Source organism: Manduca sexta, chromosome 25 (assembly GCF_014839805.1).
Source record: "Manduca sexta isolate Smith_Timp_Sample1 chromosome 25, JHU_Msex_v1.0, whole genome shotgun sequence".
In the NCBI taxonomy this organism is placed as follows: Eukaryota; Metazoa; Arthropoda; class Insecta; order Lepidoptera; family Sphingidae; genus Manduca; species Manduca sexta.
In genome coordinates, this window is record NC_051139.1 from 13,115,738 (window position 1) to 13,128,206 (window position 12,469).

Consider the following 12,469-nt stretch of genomic DNA (forward strand, 5'->3'; position numbering starts at 1 on the left):
ATGTTTTTAAATTTATAATAAAATTATTTAAAATGTGTTTGTAATAAAATAAAATTTTGATTTACAAAGAAATCAAACCATTTTTTTCTCTTTAAATAATATATTATAACGGATATCTCTTTAGCGGCGTAAAGGTTAACGCCACTGTAGAGGAACAGATGTTGCGCCTGACCGGCCGCAGCCCCTCCGACGGTTCTTATTCGGAGGTGGTATATATGTTGCACGTCGCGCAAATTGTGCAAGCGTGATTCAGGATTGATGTCGTCATCTATCGTGATATTACTGCAGTTTTTGTCACTGCATCGATTCTCTTGCAGTTCCGGCGATGTTGACGAGATAGCGGTGTATTGTAACGCCACATCTCCAAAAGCGGAATTTTATTTTACAGAAATTCCACCCAACATAATTTATAAGTATATATTTTTATAGTACTCTTAAAAATGACCCTATTGCTATTTAATTTTAAGACAGCAAAATTTTAGGATTTTTATTAAAAAAGTAAAGTGGTCAAAATTCTGCTTTATTTGTCTTCGGCTAAGTATAACCACGAAATGTATTTTTTTTTAATTTTACCAGTTTTGGTATATAAGTTAATGACAATAATTAATCTATTTACATAAAATTCTAGGTAGTTACTAATTCTACTAAAAACTTGAGACAATAAAGCTTTGAGACAAAATTGCAGCGTCGTCTGACCCATTAACTTATTGCCGAATATAATAAGTAATAAGTAACAAGGTTAAATAGTAGCGTATGTTGGTTCCGCCAAGAAAACTTCACATTTTTAAATACTTAAACGCAATAATTAGTTGGTAGTCTAATTCCTATTCCTTCGTTTCTATTTTCCGCACCCTTCTCCCTCGCACTCGCATGCCTACTCTATCTATCTCACGCGCCTCGCGCCGAACTATCCGTGCGAGCGCCAACATCGGTACTCGCCGTCGCCGCAGCCATCGCCGCAGCCGTTGCTTTGGCTGTCGAAAATACGCAAAAATCGGCATGAAAAAGAAAAAGCATACAACTCACAGGCTGGTTAAACTAAATTTATTTATAAATATTGGGTAAATTCCATTATATGTGAATTAGGGGCCGTACTGACGCTGTTAACATGTTGAACTAGAAATATGACAAAATAGCGATAGCTAGATGTCAATATTACGTTTTATACATATACTATTAAGCTGACAGTATTTTCAAATAATAGCTGTTCTCAATAAACGATCCCAAAGTCAATCTTCAATCCGATTCCTAGAATAACCCAATCAAAATAAGTCATTTGTAAGCATGTCAAAGAGCTTTGTTTTGATTGGTCTATTTTTGAGATAGATTGTGAAAAGCGATTGGGATCGTTCATTGAAAATGGCGGTTAATCACTACTCGGCATTGCATTAGTGTCCATTGGTTCCAAATAAATTATGAAGCTAATCAAATGAACAGCGTCTCCTTCATGGGATTGCTTTCATGCATGAATCGATCGTAACATTATTTGAAGTCAAACACCAACCACGCAATTTTTTTTTATCATTGTTTGAAACTTCTGCACCAAATGAAACAGGAAGATTAATTATAATTAAATCTCGTTAAGCTACTAAAATGTAGGGAAAGTACCTTGTTTTTGGTGACGTAGAAAATATATAATAGTAGAGCTATAAACAATATCTTGTCTTATCTAGTTGAAATAGATTATGTTCCGAAAATCGATGTTATTATGATATAAATGCTCTGATTAATTAACACAATATGCACTTGTTTGCAAACATGCGGACACACATCGCTTTACTTGCTCTAAGCATCTCCGCTGTAGTAGGTAAGTGTTTATCACATAATATTATAAATGTCCATTATAAGTAGATGTATGTTGATCAAGTGAGTTGTCTTATCATACTTATCATTTTCTCATAATAATGCTTTGTTATATCATTAAGTGTAATCTTTTAATTGCAAGGACATACAATGCTATTGGCTTTGGCTCCGCTCCGTATTTTGCCCGGATAAAAGTGACGCTTTCTATTTTCGAATAAAATTTAGACTTTATTTTAATATGGACCTTTAGGAATACATTGATGAAAACTTCCTCTAATTCCATACAGTAGTTTTGCACAATGCGTGTATAAATATACAGACAGAAAAAAAATCTAAAAATTGTAGTTTTGGTCCAATATTAGCATTATTTTTTCTACAATGTGTATAATGCCCTTTTGGTATATCCACAGCGGTACCAGCTAACCCACAAAGGATCGTAGGCGGGAGTGTTACATCCATCGCGCAGTATCCGAGCATTGTCGCGTTATTATTCAGTTCCAATTTAAGCACGTGGCGACAAATCTGTGGAGGCACTATTATTAACAATCGCAACATTGTGACTGCTGCACACTGTATCCAGTAAGTAGAATAAAACATTTAACATGATGATACACTGCCGCGGATGCGGTCAGGTCTGGGTTCGCATTCCATGTTGGGGTAAGTGATATTTGGGTTTATCTGGTCAGTATTAAACCATATTTTGGAATATGTGCTAAGTATAGAGATAGACTCGCACATATTACATCATGGGATGAAACACGAGGAACAGTGGGTTAGCCTGGTTGGATTCTGCTTACTCCTTTGAGCAAAACGGCGTGATGAATGTTTGTTTGTTTATGTATAAACCAGCTCTTCATGATTTGCTTTTAATTTGTTTCTAGCGGCGATCCTGTGAACAGATGGCGTGTTAGATCGGCTTCTGCCTCCGCCAATAGTGGTGGAAGAGTGACAAACTCCCAAAGGTTCATTATACACGGCAGCTATAATAGTAGGACGTATAACAATGATATTGCTATCATACGCCTCGCTAACAACATTGCATTCGGTCCCAATGCTCAACCAGTAGCATATGCTGGTGCAAATATTAACATACGTGACAACCAGGCAGTCTGGGCTGCTGGATGGGGTCGGGTTTCTGTGAGTAAATTTATATTTTTGATTACTTTTATGATAATTAAGATATTACGTATATTATAAACAAGCATCCGGAGAAGTGGGTCACAAACCTCTTCATCTATGCTGTAATAATGTTAATAAGATATATTTTATGCATTTTCGTATCTTAGAGCGAAGCTGGAAATTAACCCTAATGGCTTTTATATTTTATCAGTTCTCGTAACTACTATGGCACCATATTTAAGTTTTATAACGTTAGATTACAGAAACGTGATATTGTTTATTCTTCGCCGATAAGAGTGGCCGTTACTTCACCTACATTTGTGGCAATTGAAAACTAAAACACTTTTGTTGCAATTTCTTGATATAAATTAATTAATAGTCATATTATTTCAGAGCGGTGGTGCATTTTCTGAGCAATTACGGCACGTTCAGATCTGGACAGTGAACCAGGCCACCTGCAGAAATCGGTACTCCAGCATTAGTCGTACCGTAACTGACAACATGCTGTGCGCTGGACGGATTGACGTCGGCGGCCGCGACCAGTGCCAGGGTGACTCCGGAGGTCCCCTCTACATGAATCGTGTACTTGTCGGAATCTGTTCTTGGGGGGAGGGTTGCGGCTTGGCTCGCTACCCTGGCGTTAACACTCGCGTATCCCGATACTCTACCTGGATCCGCAATAACACATAATTCGTCTAAAATAATGTTTTAGGTTTAATAAATTATAATTATTTATTACGATATACTTCGTGTTTTTGTTTATAATACGTTTGCCGATTTAACTGCAGATGTTTTTTAAAAATAATCTGACATACGAAAGACCTTCCCCATAAGAAAGACTATCACTAATATAAGATTTAATTTCATCGAATGTATATTTTTTTATTCCTTATTAAATATGAATTACTGAAATTGTGCTCAAGATTAAAGGAACCATTTTGATCTGTTGTGTTTCTTCGTATCACAACATTGAAAACAGATCGACGATGGTGAAATCTATATGTCCTGCGTACGCTCTGATAAGTCGCACCCTAAAAATTGTAATCAGCAAAGTGCCTCTATTTAGATTTAACTTGTCTAGTGCTGCTATGTTTAGGGAATAATTAAAAACAAATGACTGTGTTATCAGCTGAATATTATAATTATGCGAAAATCATTATGACACAGTTTCAGTATATTGGGTCATTTTGACATTGAGTTACGAATTTTTTTTTTACCTCTGCTAATATTGTTTCAAAAATCCGAAAAAAAATATTATACTTGATTTAAAGACCATTTTGAAGTAAAGCGTAAGTTTATTTCTAATTAAAAGTATGATGCCGTTCGTACAAATTCTCTTCGTGTATATAGTGGCCTTAGTGTGTGATATTAAGATTATTATTTATTTATATTATATATATTCGTATTTTATTTGTAATTTATACTTTTTTGTTTTATATCTATGATTAGAATAACTTATGGTAAAGTGTTGTTTCGACGAAGAAAAGTATATATTTTCATTTATTAACATAATGCCAAAATGACACAATAAAAAGTTAGTATATTCTTACGTCTAACTAAGCCTCAAAAAAGTTGAATATTCCGCAATGTTGCTAAAAATATTATGTTAATAAAAAAGTAAAAAAAGAAAATGATTTATCCTTTAAATCTCAAAATATAAAATATATAAAAAGTATTTTCTTGTCTATTTGTATTGCAGGAGTTTTCATCCATAAAAGTATTTATCAAAAAACAGTCACACAGGAACGTCGGACAGAAATCTAAGAACGTTTAAAATCCAAAACAATATCAACTTAAAACTCAATTTCAATGAGGACTAAAGTTTGCCGCCGCAAAAAGTTTTTGGCAACGTCAAGTAATTAATTCATCAGTCCGAGAACTGTAAACAAAGTTGGCTCGTCAGTGTGGCAATTCCGAGAACTGTCATAAATAAAATTAAACAAGTTAATGCTATTTACATGTCACCTTTGTCAAGTTTGTACTTTAAAAAAGGGGATTACAATAGGTTTCATTTTAGAATAAACATTTATTTCCATCTGCTTGAAGTTAATTCTCGATTTAAAACTAGTTTTCGGATTTTATTGCGGTTTTCTGTATAATTTTCTCCTGACGTTTTTCTTTGACTTTGCTGTCTTCATGGTCACGGAGCGGACTGACACTGTAAGCTTATTCCGCCTAAGTCAGAAAATATTTTTTTTTATTATTTTAAAATATAATCTCAAGAGTAAGTAATGAAGCTACTTATTATTAAAAAAAATCAAAATTGGTTTAGCAGTTTCTAAGATCAAACAAACTGACTAGCTTTATACAGAGTGGTGACGACATAACGACATTAAATGAAAACACAAACCCCACTAGTTGATCAAAACACACTAAAACTATCAAAAAAGTTATTACCCAAAACTACAAGAATCTAATTTTTCAAACAAACTAAATGCGAAAATAATCTAAATTAAACACAACAGCCTTTATAATATTGTTTATTAACCTCATCTGACCTGTAGGCACTGCACGTAAGAGACGTACGTACGTACTTATTTGGCGGTCCCTTTTGGGCGTAAAGTTTCATTCATGAACGTAATCTAAAAAATGGTGGTCATGGTCACTAGGTTCACATTTCATGTAAACACTTGAACATTTAATCAAATCTTATACACACGCGTACGAACTACAAAAGAAATGCCGACAAGGCGTCGGCCGCCGCGCCGCGCCGCGCTGCGCCCGCACAGCAGCATCAGCTGATGAGCGTCGTACAACTTACATTATGATATTTTTTTAATAATTTTGATTTTTTTTTCTACTTAATAGATTAGTTTATCTATCCATGCGTAACGCTGTATAGAAATTTAATAAAATTTGAGTGAAATAGTAGCATTCGATCGCGCTACCTTCATTTTCGGTAGCGCTTCCTTTACACCTAGTATTTTGCCTACACTTACCCACATGTTTAGACAAAAATGTCGAATTGACAACGTAGCTATCTTACCGGTTTACAAAACAAATGGTGCGCCTCGGCAATCTTTCTTTGCTAATAATAATAATGTTATCTTTATGGTGATTAGATCTAAATACAACCAGCAATACAATATTGTAATATTATTTCTGAGTAGCGACTCGCACATTGTATTTAGTTGTATTACGCATGTAGGTAAATGAAATTGTTTTGAGGTGAATGACCTAATGAACTTGCGTGGCTAAATCGTAATGTACGTACATCATGTTCTAAAATCGTTAAAGTAAAAAATTATTCCTGCGGCTAAACCATTGATTGTAATTTGATAATTTTTGGTATACATACTACTAACGTGATACTCGGTATATGGTTTCATTTAATGTCGCTATGTCGTCACCACCCTGTATATTAGTATAGATAAGTCCCGTAACGCGATAAATATAGAATAACTAACGATGGATCAAAGATATGGATTACAACAATCATTTATTTATAACCCTTTGATTCTATAAGCTTTGATATCACATAAATTCACGGTTGACAGCGTACTTAGTAATTGTTTATGCCTTCATGCGTGGGAATGAAGTTTTATATAAAACTTACTACACATTCTGAAATAAAGAGTCGATTTATTAATTCAGAACTTAAGTTGTCTCGGTGGTGTAGTTGTATTACGGAGCGACTGCAGTGCTGAGGTCTAGGGTTCGATTCCAGTGCCTGGCAGATAGATTGGGTTTCTTTGTCCAACACTAGCCCGGAGTCAGGAATTTGTGGCAGATATGGCGATAAGCCCATCTCTTATCACATCCTTGAAAGGCGAAAAGCGGGTGCCCTGGTCGCATCTATGTCTACCCCTCCGGTGATAAAGGCGTGATGTTTGCATATTTTTTTTCTGGTTAACATACCTTACTCAGCGAGCAACAAAAATCTTTTATACTATCTCTTTCGTATTCGGTATACTTAACATTACCTGCGGCTCTGCACGCGTGTAAAGGTTTTCACGGGATAAATATTTTGTCAAACGTAGCATAAGACGCCCTCTGGCCAGATGGCGGGACGTCTTACACAAGAGGGCCGGCAGTGATTGGATGCATAAAGTAGCAGACCAGGCTCTGTGGCGTACCTTGGGAGAGGCTTATGTCTAGCAGTGGACTGCAACGGGCTAATCATGATGATGTTGAAATATTTTCCCCGGAAAAAATTACTCAGGAGTAATTTAGCTTCCTACTCGAAAAAAATCTTATCTAAAATACCCAAAATCGGTTTAATAGTTCCTGAGACGTTCAAATAAACAAACTCTTCAGCTTTATACATACATTTAATTTCCCCTTCCACACTACTATTTAACAATGCGATACCTTGAAACGCTTTATTGACATTGTCACAACGTATAATCTGCGTCCTTGGAATGTCCCTGACACCACAGCTGACGCCAGTTATTTTTATAACCCAACCACACTAGCCATGACCTGACCGCTTCAATACGATATTACAGGAAATGTATCGTATTCAAAGTTTTATAAGTTGATGTGTGTAATTTGGTCAATTAATATGTACGTGTATTTGTTAGTTGTTTTACAATTCTATAAATTGTATTTAATTATAAAGGGTAGATTGTTTATCAAGGTTATATAATATTAATATCAGCCATGTACTATATTGTCCCACTGCTGGGAACGGGCCTTCTTTACTACGGAGAGGGTTTCGGCCATAGTCCACCATGCTGGCCATTAGGCCAGCCTACCAGTCAACCAATCTACCGGTCCGCACTGGCTGACTTCACACACCCTCAAAATTGCTATAGAGAATTTGTCAGGTAGATATGCAGGTTTCCTCACGATGTTTTCCTTCATTGTTAAAGCAGGCGATAATTCATTACTTTAGCATAGTTAGATGTGCGTGCCCTTGGGATTTGAACCTGCGGACATTCGTCTCGGCAGTCCATACCGCACCCAACTAGGCTATCACCGTTTTTTTTATCTAGGTTATTGTAATGAACTTTGTGCACACACACACACGCCTTTTTATACCTGAAAGGATAAGCGCAACGGGTGCAACAATTTCCGCCCCTGATTTGATAGGGCGCTCAATATAGACTTAATAAACTTAATAATTATTATAAACAGAAATAAATTCGGAGGGCCATTGGTCTATAAATTATTTTTGCCAATACCTGCGGGGATAATGCATCTAAATGGGATAAAATCTTTTTTATTTCAATCAATTATATTTATTTTTTAGTTTTCTTTATATTAGATTATGAGCTTTATGCGGAACATTTTATAATGTAATTACCATAAAGTCGAAATAAGCATAAATAGCATAAATAATCGACGACGGGAAATTCAACAAAAAAATTTAATAAGTTCGTTTATTTTGTGCAAAATGTATTTAAAGAAATAGAAATATTAATAAATAAATACTTTAATTCTAAAAATAATTTTAGAATTAAAGTATTTATTTATTAATATTTCTATGATTCTAATCTCTGCTGTCCCACGTACCTTGTGATATAGATCTATAGCCGTCTGGAGTCATCAAAGGTGTGCCGCCACAGCTATTCATTGTCTGAATATTTCACAATTTATTCCACCACAAATATTTTAATCGTAATAGAATTAAACGTATTTTTTTATAATTTACGTTTTTCCATTATTACTTTAACAATTACGACTTTTTTCGTATTTTTTGTGTTTAATACTTGGTTCATCAACATTTACATTATTATATCACAAAATAAAAATATAACAGTTTAAATTAAAGCTATAAATTAGATACTTCATTTACACAATAACAAGAATGTTCGACTATAAAGTTAGTGGAAATAGCTTGCGCCCTTACAATTTCATAATGCGGCGCCGCGCCCCAAAGGTCCGTATTCGTTCATAAATCATCACAAAATACAACAGAGCCTTTATTACATTTGGATATTTGTTTACGACTGGTATTAATGTTTGTGAAATAGTACATTGTAGTTGCTACTCCATTAGTTTTATTCATAGTTTATATTAGTCATAACATTTGTTTTTAGTTAAGTACAAACGTCACTAAAAGCTGATATTAAGTCGATCTTAATATTTAGTTTTGAAACACGATTCTCGTTTGCAAAAAGGTCGATAGCGTAAAAACCGATGAGTGTACGCGAGTCACCACGAGACGTCGCGCCCGGGCTGGTGGTAGCTCGCCACTACCACCCCCTGGTGGTACCACCCGTATTAACCCCAGCTCGGTGTGCGTAGTAAACGTTTCTATAAAAATATTTACATCTTGGCTTGAACGAATTTGAATATAGAATAAAGTTTTTTTTTTATTTTATGCGTGCATGCGGTAGATCGATTAGGTTAATAAAATGACAGGATTAAAATTTTTTTTGAAACGATACTTTAACAATAGATGTAGACGGATAAGACTGACTTAGAGCTGATTCTTCTATCATCAGATAAAATGTATTCGTAAGATAAATCATTAATCTGATAAATATTTAAATAATGTTAATAAATATTTGGTTTGGTCATATTTTAATAAATAGAAAAACGAGATATTTAGATAAAAGTAAAAATCAGGCGTATACTGCCGTGCTAAGCGTAAAAGCGATATGTCAGGAAACCTTATTTCGAGATAATCGAAGTTTTGCAAATATAGTTTTATAGTTTTGTATGTAAAACTAAGATAGAGACACTCTTTTAAGGTTTCTTCAACAAGTTCTAAGCAAGATACCGTTATTTAGGTAAGTTCATTGGATGGGTATTTCTTTAAGCTATCTGACGATATAAAAATCAAAACTTTGATTTTATTTTTAGATACCGCTATTGAGACTTGCTAAACCATACAGACATAACGCGTTTTGGAAGCAAAAAATACTGTCATGTCAAGCGGTGCGTCGGAACCAATGATAAAAGAAGTATAGTCTTTATATTTAGTCATTGGTCGGAACATTGATTGGTTAGTATTGAAAGACAACTTTACTTCAGTTGAGTGACAGATAAACAAAGCTTAACAAAGTCAAAGACATCATGATTCCTTATAGAATGAGAACGTTTAGAATGTTTAGCCTGGGATCTAGTTCTACATTTAATTATATCGGAACCAAAGAGACCGGCTACCAGACTTCAAGACACTGTGAGCTCGTTCTGCGTAGACAGATACAACTAAAAAATTTTAAAGTTGTATAATTGTAAAATGTAGATAGATATTGTAACTTTGACTTTGTGGATGACCAACACCTCAGTCCTCAGCCACGAAGGCTGCAAAGTCTTCGAAACGTCGGGAGCAAAATTAAAATATAAAAACCGTGATAAAATCCGAGAAAATATTTAAAGCAAAAGACATCCATGAAATTGACACTACGCATTGCGGGGCATGGTGCGTCCTCATAGCATTGTTTAAGAATACGAGTGTGAGTCCTTTAACTCTTTCCTGTGTCAGCATAGTATCTATACTAATATATAAAGTTTGAGTTTGTTAGTTTGAGTTATGTGAGATAATAAGAAGCCTATGTAACTCAGGTCCATAAACTACGAAGAAATTTGCTGCATGATGAAGGAAAATGAAATTGATATTACTTTACCAAGTTGATAATATACGAAATACATATTTTGTATCCGGTTTCAGACAGGTCGATATAATTGTATCGACTGACGAGGGATAGTCACTTCTCGTCAGTCAACACTCTGTCTGGTCCCCACTCTACTTACCATCAGGTACGATAGAGTCATCGCCGAGCATTATTATACACACGAGTTTGTATATCTGCAAATTAATTTGAAGTAAACACTAAAACTACTGAATAGATTTGGAAGAAATTTGGTACATGGAGAGACTATAGGTTAATATAATTATAAACTTTGAATCCGATCTGAATTTCAATAGAGAAGGTGGTTGCAAATTTCCACAAGCCTGGAATCCTGTTTTACGTGTAATTAAATGAGAACCCTAAAGACCGGCTGCCAGACTACAACACACTGTGAACTCATTCTGCTTACATCGGACCGTCAAGAGCTAAGTTTAAAAAAAATAATTGTAATGTGTAGGTAGGTAGATATTCTATTGGACCCCGCTCCATTTACCATCAGGGGGAGGGCGGGGGGGAGGTGCACTTTGCCGTGTCCATAAAATCTACGAAACGCAACAGTACCTAACTAGATATGATCGGGGCCTTTACCTGACCCATCCAATGCCATCAGCATGAATATTTCAGTGTTCGTGACTGCACGCGCCCTTGACCTCGCGCCCTCTACTCCTATCATTAGTTATTGATTGACAGTAAATCGTTATTGTAGCAAGCGAACCATGGAGATTATATACGGTCAATTTTTATAAATGAGTCCTCAGCGGATCAACTGTCAAAATAAATTTGATTTTTCAATTGTCAATAAAATATTCTTCTTTCTTTCTTCTTTTAGAATAAATCAAGGTAAGTCATTTGTAAGCATGTCAAATCTTAATCTGATTGGTCGATTTTAACTGTCAATCGAAAGGTAGTGGTCTATTGACGAGATGCGCGAGAAGACTACCAATTAGTAGCATATACTATGAGAAGTTTGTACTAAACATGGGATTATACAGCGTTTATCCAAAACTAGTTTTATTACTGATTATTTTAGTGTTTAAGTATGAAAAGACACCTACGATAATACAGAAAGAATTATGTGGATAATACAAGTAAGAAAAAAATATGTTTTACTGATGTGTAGGTAAATGTATCGATAATACTAACAAATAAAATTAAAAATCAGTCTTCCGCTGCATCTATCTGTTTGAACGCGTTAACTTCAAAAACGACTGAACGGATAACGATGAAATTTTGTATGAAGATATTTTCAGAACCTAGGAAGGACATAGGCTACTTTTTATTCCAGGAAAATATATACCAGGACTTCAATCCCCGACAAACACTTTCACACTGGTGAAGTCGCGAGCAAAAGCTAGTATATATATATTTTAATTATTATAAACGGTAAAAACAATCAATTTAAAGTATATGTATATACTAAATACGAGAAAGAAATGGGAGATATCCTTCCAAATATTTTAAAGATATTACCGAAATTTATCAAGTGATAAAAATATTTCGGTAATTGCATTATGTTGATGGATGTTTTCGATTACAGTAAACACATTATGAAATCGTCATCCATAATAATTATGAGTCGTCGTTGTTATTTTAATCGTGAATTATCTATTTTTGATTGCAGATGATTATATTTTGTTTGTAATTTTGCGGTAACCTTCAACGGAGTGCATAATTCAAGGAAGGAAAAAAATATTTCAAAGGTGATGTATCTGGTAATTCCGTAAATAATTCTCGCTCCACAGTAAATTGCTTAATTCCTACGGCTCAATTTCATTCAGTTGTTGCGCCAACATACGGAGTGTCCTCAAATACATACGGGATCACGAATAATAAAAATAGTTTCCACATTCAGTCCTTATAGCACGCGTGAACAGAAATCTCCTGCACCTACCATGCGAACACTAACGCCACTGAAAATGGTTCTGCAGTCGTGGTTCCCAAATAGGGGAACGGCCTATGCTTGATTTTGTACATTATTCTATATGTAATGGTTAATAATACGAAAAAGAAGCACTCCTGCG

At 34.9% G+C, this 12,469-nt stretch overlaps 2 protein-coding genes across 4 annotated transcripts in view; one reads left to right on the forward strand and one right to left on the reverse strand.

Moving 5' to 3' along the window:
• The window catches only part of LOC115448648 (solute carrier family 12 member 6), a 601,928-nt gene that overhangs the window by 268,541 nt on the left and 320,918 nt on the right, over positions 1-12,469 (reverse strand). The window lies entirely within an intron of this gene.
• LOC119190609 (trypsin, alkaline C-like) lies at positions 1,674-3,667 on the forward strand. Its single transcript, XM_037442871.1, has 4 exons — positions 1,674-1,807; positions 2,214-2,382; positions 2,685-2,940; positions 3,316-3,667. The coding sequence occupies exons 1-4, from the start codon at positions 1,741-1,743 to the stop codon at positions 3,610-3,612; spliced, it is 789 nt and encodes a 262-aa protein (XP_037298768.1). The 5' UTR covers positions 1,674-1,740; the 3' UTR covers positions 3,613-3,667.

Excerpts from the sequence above, each read along its gene's own strand:
- LOC119190609 (XM_037442871.1), top strand. The coding sequence starts at position 1,741 with ATGCACTTGTTTGCAAACATGCGGACACACATCGCTTTACTTGCTCTA. Across the intron at positions 2,383-2,684 it reads ACTGCTGCACACTGTATCCA|CGGCGATCCTGTGAACAGAT; the intron begins GTAAGTAGAATA and ends ATTTGTTTCTAG. Across the intron at positions 2,941-3,315 it reads CTGGATGGGGTCGGGTTTCT|AGCGGTGGTGCATTTTCTGA; the intron begins GTGAGTAAATTT and ends ATATTATTTCAG.